This window comes from Cervus elaphus, chromosome 5 (assembly GCF_910594005.1).
Source record: "Cervus elaphus chromosome 5, mCerEla1.1, whole genome shotgun sequence".
In the NCBI taxonomy this organism is placed as follows: Eukaryota; Metazoa; Chordata; class Mammalia; order Artiodactyla; family Cervidae; genus Cervus; species Cervus elaphus.
Window position 1 is genome coordinate 129,599,796 of NC_057819.1, and position 14,749 is coordinate 129,614,544.

General features: G+C 44.2%; 1 protein-coding gene across 1 annotated transcript in view; it reads left to right on the forward strand.

The window, feature by feature from the left end:
• Window positions 1-14,749, forward strand: part of FAM104A (family with sequence similarity 104 member A) — a 17,620-nt gene continuing 2,871 nt past the window's right edge. The window contains exons 1-2 of the mRNA XM_043905664.1: window positions 1-292; window positions 4,986-5,085. Of these exons, the coding sequence (XP_043761599.1) occupies window positions 72-292; window positions 4,986-5,085 (321 nt within the window). The 5' untranslated portion in view covers window positions 1-71. The remainder of the gene's footprint in view (window positions 293-4,985; window positions 5,086-14,749) is intronic.

Consider the following 14,749-nt stretch of genomic DNA (forward strand, 5'->3'; position numbering starts at 1 on the left):
GGCTACCGGTCGGCGCGGCTGGGCTCGCGCCACTGCGCACTCGCGGGAGGGCGGTACCACGGCGCGGCGACATGGGGGGGCGCGGAGCAGACGCCGGAAGTAGCGGAGGGACGGGTGCCCCCGAGGGGTACTCAGCGCCGGCCGCCTCCGCCAGAGCCGCGGCCAAAGCCAAGGCCCGAGGGGGTGGGCGTGGCGGCCGCCGGAACACGACGCCCTCCGTTCCCTCTCCTCGCGGAGCGGCGCCGCGTCGCTCGTCTCCATCGGCTGCCATGAGCGAGCGCCTCCGCCCCAGGTGTGTGCAGGGCACCCTCTTCCCCTCAGCCCCTCGCCGGGTGTTGTGTCCTGGGGTACACGGAGCCGAGGGAGGCACGACGCTGTGTCCGACCAAGCCTGGGCCCTGCGGGTCTCCGTGTGGGTGCCTTGCCGTCCGGGCGGGGAGAGGGGAGGGATGCTCGGCTGACTGGGAACCTGGTCCCCAGGGGCGCCGAAGCGGTGACTCCTCAGGGTCCGGGGTCGCCCCTCGACCCCATCTTTTCTCCCCCGGCCCCCCGATCTTTCCCTGTTTGAAATGAAGTCCGGTCGGTCCCGGCGGAGAAGGGGGCCCCAAAGCTTCCCTGTCCTAAATTTAGGAAGGTGGGGGGTTGGGAGGAATGGCCGATGTTCGAGAGGAGCCTCTCGAGCGCCTGTGAGGGGACGGCGGGGCGGGGAGCCGGTCTCCCGAAGGTCGGGAAGAAGGACTGGGCTTAACTCCGCAGGACGGAAGGGTTAGGTCAGATCGAAGCCCTTATGCCCTGCTGGGCCGTCGTGGACGCAGAATGGGCGAGGGCCGAAGTGGTGACCTGTGGCTTCCCTCCTCGGCCGTAGCGTGAAGAGCAGGCAGAATTCGAAACAGTTCGGGTGCGGAGCCGTTTGACTCCGAAGGCGGGAGGTAGGGCTGTATTGCGACGCACTTTTCCTCCGAGCCAGGACCCGGGGCTTAACCTAGAGGGTGCTGAGGATTTCTTGATAAGGACTCTGGAGAGTCCGGACCAAGCCGCGATTTTTCTTTTCTTTTTTCTCATTTCTCACCTCTGTGAACAGGTTAGGGAGGAAAAAGTTGGGATTGTACCCCAGAATGGAGAAGTTGGACTGTTACTCGGAATTAGAAAAATCCCTCATCGTGGAGTTTGAACTGAAAACTATAGATCACTAAGTCCCGTCTTTTCATTCTTCTGATCGGGAAGCAGATTTAGAAAGCTCAATTGGTTTACCTGGCTCTTTCTAGGCCAATATTTTGGCCATCTGATGCAAAGAACCGACTCATTTGAAAAGACCCTGATGGAAAGATTGAAGGTGGGAGGAGCAGGGGACGACGGAGGATGAGATGGCTGGATGACATCACCGACTTGATGGACATGAGTTTGAGTAAACTCCGGGAGTTGGTGATAGACAGGAAGGCCTGGCCGTGCTGCAGTCCTTGGGGTCACAAAGAGTCCTACACGACTGAGTGACTGAACTGAAACTTCTAGCTTCACTGTTCTCTTCATTTTTTTTTTTTTTTTCCAAAATAGTCTCAGTGAAGCTGAAGTGAATAAGAAGGGGATTGCCTTGGTAAATTATGCTGTAGGGTTTGTTTCGTCCCTCTTATGTTTTCAGTGATTTCGAATGTAATTGACAGTTTCCACAGGGACCCGGCCCTGGAGCATATTAATTCATGGGATTGAGATTCTGGAAAGCATCTTGGAAGTTCTTTAGGACAATAGTGAAAATCAGGAGTTCTCCAAACTTCTGCATGTTGATTTGGGTCATGTGAGAGGGCCATAAAAACTTCTACTTGTATATGAAATAAGAGTGGGCTGAATTTGAAGTTAGGGGCCCAGTGTACCAACTTGCTACTGAGATTAGTCACGAGATCCTCACGTATAGGAAGCCTGATGTAACTGCCAGTTTTTTCCTTCCCACACCCAGTCTGTACTTCCAGCAGTCCCTCCGGATGTCTCACATATCTGAAAAAGTCTAAATATTTCTCTGAAAAACATTCCTTTTATTCAGTGCTGTACACAAATACTCTGGATGCGCTTATACTCCTAGCAGATTCCTTTTATCTTGTTCACACAATCTCACATGGTAGCTTCTTTACTGTGAAAGAAGTCATGTGAGTTGGCAGTGCTTTCTCTGCTCCCACGTGTTTTGTAGTACAGTGGATCAGATCCAGCTGTCTTAGCATCTTCAAGTCGGTTCAGATCTATGGATCTGTTCCCACAATTTTAAGAGGAAGGGTTGGTCTATGATGGTGGATTTTCAGACAGGAGGGGTGGCTGTGGGTATGTGCGCCTGTGCTTGCTCAGTTGTGTCCAACTCTTTTCAACCCCATGGACTGTAGCCCGCCAGGCTCCTCTGTCTATGGAAGGATGTCCAGGCAAGAATGTCGGAGTAGGTGGCCATTTCCTTCTCCAGGGGATTTTCTCGACCCAGGGATCAAGCCTGCCGTCTTGCATCTTCTGCATTGGTAGGCGGGTTCTTTAGGAGCAAAGCACTGGGGAAGCCCTGTGTGGGAGGGAGGCCCCTACTCCAATTAAAACATCCATTATCTCTTTTATAAATTGAAGGATTTTTTTTTTTGGTAGGGTGAAATAGTTCTGTCATTTTTTAAATAAAGTTTGAAAACCACTAGTCTGTGTATTCTAGGATTTCTTCTGTGCTCAGTCTCTAAGAGGGGACAGGAGGGTTGGAGAGAAGTGAAGTGATGAAAAGTGATGTATTCTGCCATCCTGAGAAGTAACATGCTAAACAATAATCTGTAACTAAATGGCTAGGGAGAATGTAATTAGTTATAGGGTGCTGCTCAAATTATAACTTGGCCTATGGCATTAATGTTAAAAGTTACAATTTGACTGACTGTGTTGAGCATGAAGCTGTGGTTTTGCAACATATTCATGATGTTGTTGAAAGAAATGCTTCAAGGATGAATTCTGCAAAGAGCTTAGAAAAAGGAGAATGAAGAACAGGTAGGGCTCATTCTTAATCCAGAACCACCCAACGGAGAGAACTCCCAAAAGGCCAGAGAGATCCTTCTGGTACCTGGAGACATCAGCTGATTATGAGGCAGGGATATTTCATGTGACTTTCTCAGAGTTTAATTGAAATCTTCAAAACCAGCCCATCCTCTTGACATTCATCGTCTTGTCACCAGAAAGATAATAACCTTATCTCCCATTATAAATGAGGAAATTGGAAAGTTGTAGTCAGGCCCGTGAGTTTGCTAGCAGTGACTCAGCAGCCCCGGCACAATCATCTGTTGGAACGCCGATAAAAGAGGAGTTGGGGGACCGTCACCCGAGGAGTTGGGGGACCGTCACCGTCATTGGAGGAGTTTCTCTCTGGGCGGCAGCTGGCCTTCCACCAGTGTTGGAACTGTTGTCATGTCAGGATGAGTGTAGCGATTTCTTGGTTCAACTAGCACATCCATTTAATGATTATTAAAGTCTGGTATTTATGTAGTTTTTAGCCTCCAGTACTTCAAGGTAAGATCTAATCCCCTGAGAGAAAGGTAAGGAGCAGGTCTTATTTTGTAAACAGCTGAGTCTTAGGATGCTGCAGTCCATGGGGTCACAAGAGTCGGACACAACTGAACTGAACTGAGGCTTAGACTGGTGCAGCCCCCTGCCGGTTGGCTAGTGCTTCCTCAGAATCACACACCCCATGTTTATCATTCCAAGCCTAAACTGGGTCCATACTCATTGATTAATAATATTAGATGCGTTCACAAGTAAGAGAGAATTGAGCTCAGGGTGATAAAATTTTTGCCAACGTCTAGACCTGATCAAAGCCCCTCTACTCATGTAGAATGTGTAACTGTATTGAAGATAATGTGTGTTCAAATTCAGTATTTTCCAGAAAGCTCTTTTACCCTCTAGATAGAGCAACTTGAACCCTGAAGAGTTTTCATTATAACAGCTTATGTTGCTTTGTATAAACCAGCCTCTCTCCAGCTCTGTCCAGTAGAATTTTCTGTAGCTTTTCTGTCCATGGCAAGTGTACTGGAGCGGGTTGCCATTTCCTTCTCTGGGGGCCTTCCCGACCCGGGGATTGAACCCAAGTCTCCTGCGTCGCAGGCGGATTCTTCACTGCTGAGCCACCAGGGCAGCACAGTTCCATGCAGTTTGACTTAAAAGTATACCTCTTTTAATTTATTTCTATTTTCTAACTGGAGTTTAGAAGTCCTAACAGCACTCAATTCTTGCATAGAAAATATACAAACTCTGTCTCCATCATACACCCCAGAATACTTGACCGAGCAACAGGTGTGATTTTTCTTTAAACCTGGATGTTTTAAGCAACTGGTGCTGCAGTATAACGGTAACAAGCTGGTGAAGTAACTTCTCTTACAATACCAGGTGGTGCAGCCAATCATCAAGTTAATGTGTCTGAGAGCCACCTTTGCAGTGATTGTCCAGAAAAGTAATTTGATGCATTAGAGGGCAGAGAGCTTTTGTGTTAATGTGATAATTGGGGGGAAATCAGAGATGAAAGAAAATGAAAGAATAGAGGCTACCTCCAACCTCTAATGCTCTTCCTGTGTAGCACAGTTTTTATAAGGATTTTAAGCGTAAACAGGCAAAGGCAGCCACTCCCGTCTTAGATGTTGTCCCATGGACAGGAGTAAAATTAGAATAACTTGGAATGGTAATTTCAGGAAATGGAGGACGAGATCACCTTAATTAGGTAGAGTTGGAGAGCTTAGTCATCAATGTCTTCCTGCTCTTGTTTATTCCCAGCAAGCATTTCAAATTGTCAGGCTTCTTTTTAGAAATTAGTTGTACTAATTTAAGCTCGACTTTCCTCCTGTTATTTTACATTTTTGCTCTTCTAACTTTTTTGCCTGTTGGGATTATCATATGACAATCTATCTCTTCAGGCAAGAGGGCAAATTAATATGTTTAAATTACAGTTTGAAGTGTGCAGAAGACCAATTTTTTCTTTTTCTCTTTGTGATGTAATTCCAGGAAAAGGAGAAGGAATGGCAGTGAAGAAGACCACCATCTCCCCCCACAGACCAAAAGGAGCAGTAGAAATCCTGTCTTTCACGATTCTTGGGACACAGAGGTAGGAAGTGTGGTGGAGAGCACCTGCTGTTTTCATTGCTTGAGCCGCTTTTGGGTAATGAAAATTATTCTTTGAATAGGGAAAAGTGATCTGAGTTGATTGCAGTGTTTCTGACCTTTTTTTTTTCCCCTTTCTTCTGAGTCATGGCTGTTTTGAGGATGCTACCCGCTTTCTCCACAGCAAAACAGCCTGTGTCTGCATGTAGTAATATATACACATGCCCAGAATTTGTATGTTACAGGTTTCATGGACCTCTGAAAGCCCATCTTTGAACCCTTCTTGGTATTTCAGAAGCCAACCTCTTTTCTTTCTTTTTTTTTTTTTTTAGATATATGGACCATTTTAAAAGTCTTTGTTGAATCTATTGCCATATTGTTTGTGTTTTGTGATTTGGTTTTTTGGCCTTGAGGCATGTAGGATCTCAGCTCCCAGCCAAGGATAGAATCCACACTCCCTGCATTAGAAAGCAAAGCCCCAACCACTGGACGGGGGACGAGCCTCTGAACTGAGGTTTCCTGGGTGCCTCAGTGTCCCTCCTGTGCACTGAAACGCCTGGTCTGCAGTGAGGGAGGGAAGCCGACCGGATGCTGCTATTATTAATAAACGACGCACCTGAAGCTTTGACCCTCAACAGTTGTTGGCCTGAGAGAGAAACTCCTCACTGCAAAGGTCCCTAAGCACCGGCCTCACCGCTTAAAGCAGAATTTCATGCCTCCCGATTCTCACAGAACCAGAATAATTTGTACTTTAGTTCTTAATAGTAGGATTTGATCTATATCCGGTCTTTAGCAGAAATCCAAAGTAACTCCCTCAAGGAGGGAAAAATCAGTAACTGTCAGGTAGGTAATCCTCATTCAAGAGCATCTGATGCACCCCAGAGCAGACTTGATCCTTCTATGTGGAGACTGAACTTTCTGTAGCTCTTATCCCCCCTTTTAAATCCTTGTATCATTTTTTTTTCCCCTTTAGAGTAGCATAAAAGTGTTGAGCTGTTGGTTAACGTGGTAACTAGGGAATTTCACAGATGGAAGAAAACCAAAGATTAAAGGCTGCCATGAGCATCTAAGGATAAGAATTGAGTTTCCATGATTCTTTTGAGTTAAGACTATTCATTAAAAGAGCATGTGGTGACTACTTTGATGGTATCAGTGTAAACATTTCTTTACTTGTGCCTGTGTGTCAGTCCTGCTGTATGATGTTTGCATTAGTTCAAAGGTACAGTAGATCTTTTTATTTATTTATTTATTGTATTGATCTTTTCCCCCCTGGGTCTACAGTTTTAATGCCTGAGAGCAGGAGTATAAATGGTCATTTTTTAAAAAAAACAATCATTTCTGATCCCTTATTTTGAATAAGACTCCCTAGTATTAGGTTTGGTTGTATTTTGATTGCTGTTGGTAGAGAATGACCCTCACTCCCTTTCTGATACCCATGCATTGGTCTCACAGAAGAAGTTGGTGTATTGTTGTTCAACCTGTGGGTTCGTGTGTGTTGTTCTTACTTGTCCAAAGAATTTGAGTGATTAAACCACTCTGTAGTTATTAGCCAGAAGGGTGGACTGGATTGCCCTGATAATAGTTAACAGTCAGTACAGGTACTTTTCACCTGTCATGGTGACCTGGATTTGCTGGTGGGCCCTCGGTGTCGTCACGTTTACCAGCATCCGCTGCTGGTGAGTAATGTGGCCGGCCGAGCAAACCCCGGGGGTGCTGGAGCGGCAGATGGCAGGGGGTCTTTAAAACAGAGAGTTCAGTCCTGGGTGATTAAATCTACCGCTGGAGTAGGTCATCATGTTTATAGCGTAGAAAGAGCCAGGTTAGGGACATCGGGGTGCTCGTTGGCAATTGTGTACAAAGGGGAATATAATAAGTCATTACTAGTGAATTCTTAATTTTACAATTTGCATAATAAAGTCTGCCGCTGCTGCTGCTAAGTCGCTTCAGTCGTGTCCGACTCTGTGCGACCCCATAGACGGCAGCCCACCAGGCTCTGCTGTCCCTGGGATTCTCCAGGCAGGAACACCAGAGTGGGTTGCCATTTCCTTCTCCAGTGCATGAAAGTGAAAAGTGAAAGTGAAGTCGCTCAGTCGTGTCAGACTTTTCGAGACTCTATGGACTGCAGCCTACCAGGCTCCTCCGTCCATGGGATTTTCCAGGCAAGAGTACTGGAGTGGGGTGCCGTTTCCTTCTCCAATAATAAAGTCTATTATTAGTGAAAATGGGATCTTTTAATTCTAAGCTAGGGCCAACAAGGTATATTTCTTTAAAATACTTAAGAGAAGCCATTTCCTGTGTCTTTCTTGAAATACTTAAGTTTAGAATTTTTTTTCTTGTAACATGAACAACTTTCATTTGGTTAATTTCCAAAACTCACTGTTTTCTCCTAAATGTAATAATACTGGCAGGTACTGTGAAATAAGACATGAGGTGTTGGAATTATTTTGAACTGTGCCACAAGTTAAGTCATGCTTATCTGTAAAATGGAGATGGTACAGGCCTCTTTTTCCCTCGATTCTAGGAAGCTGAAGAATGTGAACCGACTTGCCAGATTAGTTATGTAAAGAGAAATTTTGAATCTACTTGTACATTTTCTTCCTGTCACTTTGGTGGGTGTTATGATCTCTTCTTTTTAGATGGAAAAATTGGGGCACAGAAAAATAAAGTCACTTGCCCAGAGATACATAGCTAGTACAAGGCAGGTCAGTGAGCCCCAGAATATGAGCTACCCACAGTGTGTACCGTCTCCCAGAAGACAGATCAGAAGGTCTGAGGGACTTTGCTAAATATATGCAGGGCTGCTAGGTCCTGGACTTCTCTTGAATCATGGGAACAGAGAAGAGTATTTTTCCCACTTAATGCTCTGAAACTGTATTAGCTCAAAAGCAAGTTTAGTAAAGAAATTGGGGTTTGGTGTTCTTTTTGACTCTGATGGTCTTTGCCTTAAAGATGTTGAATATTTACTCCAGTGGCTTAGATATAATGACTTGGGAGCTTTAGGGTAGTATTTTGAAAATTGAGATATAATTTACAGATATAGGAATAAAAAAGTTTTTTGAAAGCCATTCTAGATGATGCCTGGTAGTTAAGGTCTAAGGCAGGTTCCATTTTCTGTCTGGTGAGTAAGTGAAGTGATTGGTCACTTTGTGCCTTCCCGTTGAGTCCTTTACAAAGGTAGCCCCATTCCCTGACCTCACACAGCGACTGGATGGGTAAAAACTAGCTGAATTTAACTGATTTAGGCTGACCTTCTCTTAGGCTGGCCGTTTCGGTTTGAATTGTAGCTTTGGTTACAGGAATGATGGCTCTTTATTTTCAGCTTGAACATCTTTCTTTACAAATTACACTGGACACTTCCACTGAGTCTGGCCTCTGGTGTGTAGGTAAATGCCTTATAAGTAGCACTGCTATCTGAGTGAATGAAAGCTGTACTGTTTTTAAATTCAAAGACTCCAACTTTAAAAAAAACTTTATTTCACTGTGCCAGGACTTAGCTGTGGCATTCAGAGTCTTAGTTGTGGTATGTGGGATCTAGTTCTCTGGTCAGGGATCGAACCAGGGCCCTCTGCATTGGGAGCACACACTCTTAGCCACTGGACCAGCAGAGAATCCCCCCCCCCTTTTTTTTTAATACTTTTAACTCACCAAGATTGAGCTTTTAAAGATCTTTTGGATCACTGTAAAATCATAGCAGGTAGAGAATGAGAAGATGTGGAAATAAAACAGAGGTGGCTTAATTGGAACAGTCTGTCTTATTCTTGTGTTTACTAAAGGGAAAATCTTTGATGTCATAACCCTGAAACCCCAAGGGTATTTTATTAGGAGTGTAGAGGCATGACAAAAATAGCCGAACCAGGGGGGTCTGTGCATGGCTACGATTAGGATCCCATAGGTCCTTTTGTCTTAACTGATAAGAATTAGCAGAATGTTAGATAAATTTTTTTTTTTTTTTGAACAGTGTGAATTTATATGACCCTGGGAATATTTAGCATAGCTTTGTAGGAAGGTATTTTAAGACTTTGTTTTTGCTCATTCTTATCGTTAATCTGTCTCGGGTACTGGACAAAACTGTTTTGGCAGACTCCAGGGTGAGGAGTTAAGGTGGTGTACTTAAAACCCTGTAGCAGGGGACTTCCTTGGTGGCTCAGTGGTAAAGAATCCACCTGCCATTGCGGGTGATGAGGGTTCGGTCCCTGACCTGGGAGGATCCCACATGCCACGGAGCAACTAAGCTCATGCACCCCCGGCTCTTGAGCCTGTGCTCTGGAGCCCAGGAGCTGCAGCTACTGAAGCCCACGTGCCCTAGAGCCTGTGCTCTGCAAGAAGAGAAGCCACCGTGATGAGATGCCCTCGCACTGCAACTGGAGAGCAGACCTGCTCGCCGCAACTAGAGAAAAGCCTGTGCAGCAACGAAGACCCAGTACAGCCAAAAATAATAAATTTAAATTAATTTAATAAGCTGATGCTGAAGCTGAAACTCCAATACTTTGGCCACCTGATGCGAAGAGCTGACTCATTGGAAAAGACCCTGATGCTGGGAGGGATTGGGGGCAGGAGGAGAAGGGGACGACAGAGGACGAGATGGCTGGATGGCATCACCGACTCGATGCGCATGAGTTTGAGTAAACTCCAGGAGCTGGTGATGGACAGGGAGGCCTGGCGTGCTGCGATTCACGGGGTCACAAAGAGTCCGACACGACTGAGCGACTGAACTGACTGAAGAAACTATTAAAAAAAAAAACAACACAAAAACCCTGTCACAAATTAACTCTGAAATTATTAGGTTGGGGCAAAAGTAATCACAGTTTTTGCATTGTTGAAATTTGCCATTTGATATTGAAATACAGGGCTTCCTAGGTGGTGCAAGTGGTGAAGAACCCACTTGCCAGTGCAGAAGACGTAAAAGACTCCAGGTTCTATCTCTGGGTCAGGAAGACGATCCCCTGGAGGAGGGCATGGCAGCCCACTCCAGTATTCTTGCCTGGAGAATCCCATCAACAGAGGAGCCTGGCAGGCTACAGTCAGTAGGGTCACAAAGAGTTGGATACAACTGATGTGACTTAGCACACATATACATTGGAATACATTCTAAATAAATGTGGTTATGTTATACATCATTTTAATGTGCATTTCTCGCTTTTATGTTTTTTATATGACTTAACTATTTGCTGTTTGTATTTATTTTAGACAATAGAAACGATGTTAGACAAAAAGCAAATTCTAGCAATTTCCTTATTTGAGTTCAAAATGGTTCGTAAAGCAGTGGAGACAACTCTCAACATCAGCAGTGCATTTGGCCCGGGAACTGTAATGAACGTATAGTACGGTGGTGGTTCAAGGAGTTTTGGAAAGGACGAGAGAGCCTGAAGATGAGGAGCGCAGTGGCCGGCCGCGGGAAATCGACAGCGGTCCGCTGAGACCATCGTGAAAGCTGATCGTCTTACGGCTACACAGGAAGTTGCCCAAGAACTCAGCGTTGATGATTCTATGGTCATTTGGCATTTGAAGCAAATTGGAAAGGTGAAAAGGCTCGCTAAGTGGGTGTCTCATGAGCTGATTGAAAATGAAAAAAATCGTAGTTTCGAAATGTCATCATCTCTAATCCTGTGCATCAACAGTGAACCATTTCTCAATCAGATTGTGACGTGTGATGAAAGGTGGATTTTATACAACAACCGGCAACGACCAGCTTAGTGGTTAGACCGAGAAGAAGCTCCAAGACGCTTTGCAAAGCCAATCTTGCATCAGAAAAAGTGGTGGTTACTGTTGGGTGGTCTGCTGCTGATCTGATCCACTACAGCTTTCTGAATCCCAGCGAAAACATTATGTCTGGGAAGTATGCTCAGCAAATTGATGAGATGCACCAAAAACTGCAGTGCCTGCAGCTGGCATTGGTCAACAGAAAAGGCCCAATTCTTCTCCATGACAATACCTGACCACATGTCATGCAACCAATGCTTCACAAGTTGAATGAATGGGACTAGGATGTCTTGCCTCATGTGCCGTATTCACCTGACCTCTCGCCAACCAACTGCCACTTCTTTGTGTCTTGACAACTTTTTGCAGGGAAAACTCCCACAACCAGCAGGAGGCAGAAAATGCTTTCCAGGAGCTAGTCGAATCCCGAAGCAGGGATATTTATGCAACAGGAATAAGCAAACTGATTTCTCGTTGGCAAAAATGTGTTGCTTGAAATGGTTCCTATTTTGGTTAATAAAGATGTGTTTGAGCCTAGTTATACTGATTTAAAATTCATGGTCCGAAACCATAATTACATTTGCACCGACCCAATAACTTTTTAAAAGATCCATTCAAAATGGAGGAACACTCCTTTCAAAAGTGTTAGAAGTGTTAGTCACTCAGTTGTGTCTGACTCTTTTTGACCCCCTGACCTGGGCCCACCAGGCTCCTCTGTGGAATTTCCCAGGCAAGAATGCTGGAGTGCGTTGCCATTTCCTTCTCCCGGGGATCTTTTCAACCCAGGGATTGAACCTGGGTCTCCCACATTGCAGGCAGATTCCTTTATCGTCTGAACCACCAGGGAAGGCTCACTGTTCAAGTTCTTGAAATATTTGTGATGCGTTGCATCAGCTCCGAGTACGGATAGCTATCCAAGCAGTTTCATCTTGAACCTGACTGTTGCCTTGTTGAGTAATGAGGATACATACATGTTTTTAGGCAGGAACTTCAAACAGATGATGTGGCCTAACTCTGTCTTGTAAGGAGTGACCCCTGTATTTTCTTCCCATGCATATTTAGGAAGTGGTTTTAATTGGCCTACTGAACTCATTTGGAGTCTAATGGGCCCACTGAGAGCTTACCAGACCTGGGGCTCACTCAAGTCACTGGGCACTTTGGGAGCACAGTTTTAAGTTAGAAGCCCTGGTGGACTTGGCTGGGATCACCTCTTGTAATTCGCATTCTGCAGTGGCCTTAGGGTGAACTCATTCTCACTCCAGGGATGGAGTGTGTAATACAACCAGCAAGATTTTTTTTTTTTCCTTTTCAGGCTCATGTAAATGAAAAGCACCACTGAACTGGGAGATGGATGTGAGGGGAAGCCGGGGCTTGAAGGAAAATAAAATACGATGTTGCTCTGCTTTTCTAATTAAGAGAAAGCATACAACTCTAGGTAATAAATGTACACATGTATTCCAGCTCGCTCTCTATGAAGCAGAGACTCACTAATTAACAGTCCCGCCTGGGGGACTTTCTAAAGGTTATTAGTAGAAAGAGTCTTCAGAGTTATTTTGTTCCTACCATGGGTATAAATGGGTTCTCTCTCAAACTGAGTTCTCACTGTGGAAAGTAAAATTCAGGGCAGCCTAGCTGAGCACCAGGCGCTCTTTACCTCTGCTGTGTCATTGGAGCCGCGTGAACTAAGAAAATAAGCTTTGGCTTCTGTGTCCCCGGCTCCACGGTTTAGATGTATTCTTCTTTCTGCCAGAAACAGCGCGTGTCCCTCTGCCTTCTCTCAGGCGTCTGAGTGTTTTTCTGGTACTTCTCCCTTCCCTGCCCTCCACACAGTCTGATCCAGAAAAGCTCCATCAAGCGGGGGAAATGCATTTTTCTTTCTTGTCTCAGGTTTTCGGGTTTTATAAGACAAAACGATTGATTTCTGCATATATCTTAAGGCTTTGCTAGAGACTTAAAATTCAGTTTTACACCTTCGGGGGTAAAAGGAAATAATGGTCTTTCCTTTATCCCATAAAGTTAAGATCTGTTAGAGTAACTTTTCAGCCTTTTGAACTGGTCCCATAGAAATGCTTCATTTTGTGATGCGTACGTACTGAATATACTTGTGCATCGTTGAAAAAAGTCTCACAGAACCAGTGCCCTTATCGTGTTGCACTGTTTGATATTATGCTGGTTGCTGCTGGCCCATCCGTGGATGGTGACATATTCCCTGAAGCCCCCGTCCCCCCAAGTGCCAAGACGGGTCTGAGAAGGCAGCAAGTAGGAACGAGTGCACCTCTGAAAGAGATTTGTTTTGTTTTCACCTTTAATGACAGTATGTATGGAAGGTTTTATGTGTATTAAAATAACTTACAAAGTGCATTCACCTGGATTCCCAGGTTTCTCTGTAGGTTCTCTCTTAGTCTAAAAGCATCATCAACCTGCTGTCTGCTAGTGATTGAACTGAAATAGTTCAGAGGTTCTTAAGCTGTTACATTAAATGAGACTAACAGCCTTCTTAAAATGTTACTGATAGTATCATTGTATTTTTTTAAGTCTCAGTCTTAGAGTCAGAAAAAACTGAAGGCCTCACTCTCTTGAAGTAGCACTCTTTAGTTCTTTAGCATTTTGTCCTCAAAGAAGTATTTTTTTGTAGAAGCTGTAGAAAATATTTTTTTAAAGTAGGTCTAAATGCTAAATATTTTGGCATGTCTGTCCTTCTAGAATATTTTTGGTGTACTTGTGTGTATACATAAATACTTTGAAAACCAGCAGACCTACTGTACATTATTCTGTAACCTATAAAAAACGATGTTAAAGATCTCTTTCTTCCTCAGTATATGTAAGTCTCCATCATCACTGTTAACCAGCTTCATCGTTAATAGTTTCATTGTTGTGGATTACAATTCATGTATTACATTTTATATACGTTACTTTGTGGTTTCATCAGTTGTCTGTAATTTTAGACATTTAGGTTGTTTCCGTTTTTAGCTATTATAGACAAGGCCACGCTAAAGATTTTAATACATGTCTTTAAAACTCTGAGTTACAGGACACTTAGAACAGCCTAGAAGTTGAAGGTGTCTGTCCCCTCCCTCCCTTTAAGAGCATTTGTACAGCCGCCTTCTCTGTTTATTTGAAGGAAGGTCCATATTTTCTCACAGTAGTGTCACCATTGCTATTAGAGTATGAAATAAAGATAAAAGATAAACTTGACTTACTAGAAACATTCTAGTTTTATCTTGACTTACTAGATTCTAGTTCTTGCCTTAATTTTCAGACAGTGCTTGTAACGAGAAATGGTAAACAAAAGCATGGAGGACGCAGAGTGCTCTTGGTGGTGGGTTTCTTCCCTAGTGCGGTGGCCTGCTCGTCACCTGGCCCAGCCATGCTGGGGATGCTGGCGGCAGTTCTAGCTAGCTTCTATACTAGGTCAAGGGAGACTTTCATGGAACACTGTTTTTCTGTTTGAATTGGCTTTGACTTCTTAGGTCTTCAAGTAAATGTACAGTAATTGCTGCTGCTGCTAACCCTACCATCTGGTCTTATTCAGCCTCTTAAAATGCTTCCATGAGTTTGTTTTTGTAGAAAGATGGGATATGTTGTCTCCTATTGCCTCTGGGCGATGGGCTCCATGACCTATTAGTATAAGTCCCTGCAAATGATTCTCGGACCATGACATTTCTTGGTTTAAGAATGGACATTCGTGAAATATGGCTTTTTTTGCCATTTCAGTTTATATACATATTATTAGGTGTAATTTTTTATCAGAAAGTGAATAGAACTAGCTTTTTAAAAATCACGTTTAAATTATCTGGAAGCATGTATGTGTTTATTTTTATAATGAAAACACACTGCAAAAAGTTGTAGGAAAGGGTAGAAAAAAATCTCCAACTATAATTCCTCCATCTAACATAATTATTGTGATCTGTTTCTTTCTGGTCTTTTTCCTAATCTGTAGATTTCACACGATGGAAGGCAGGCATTTCAAA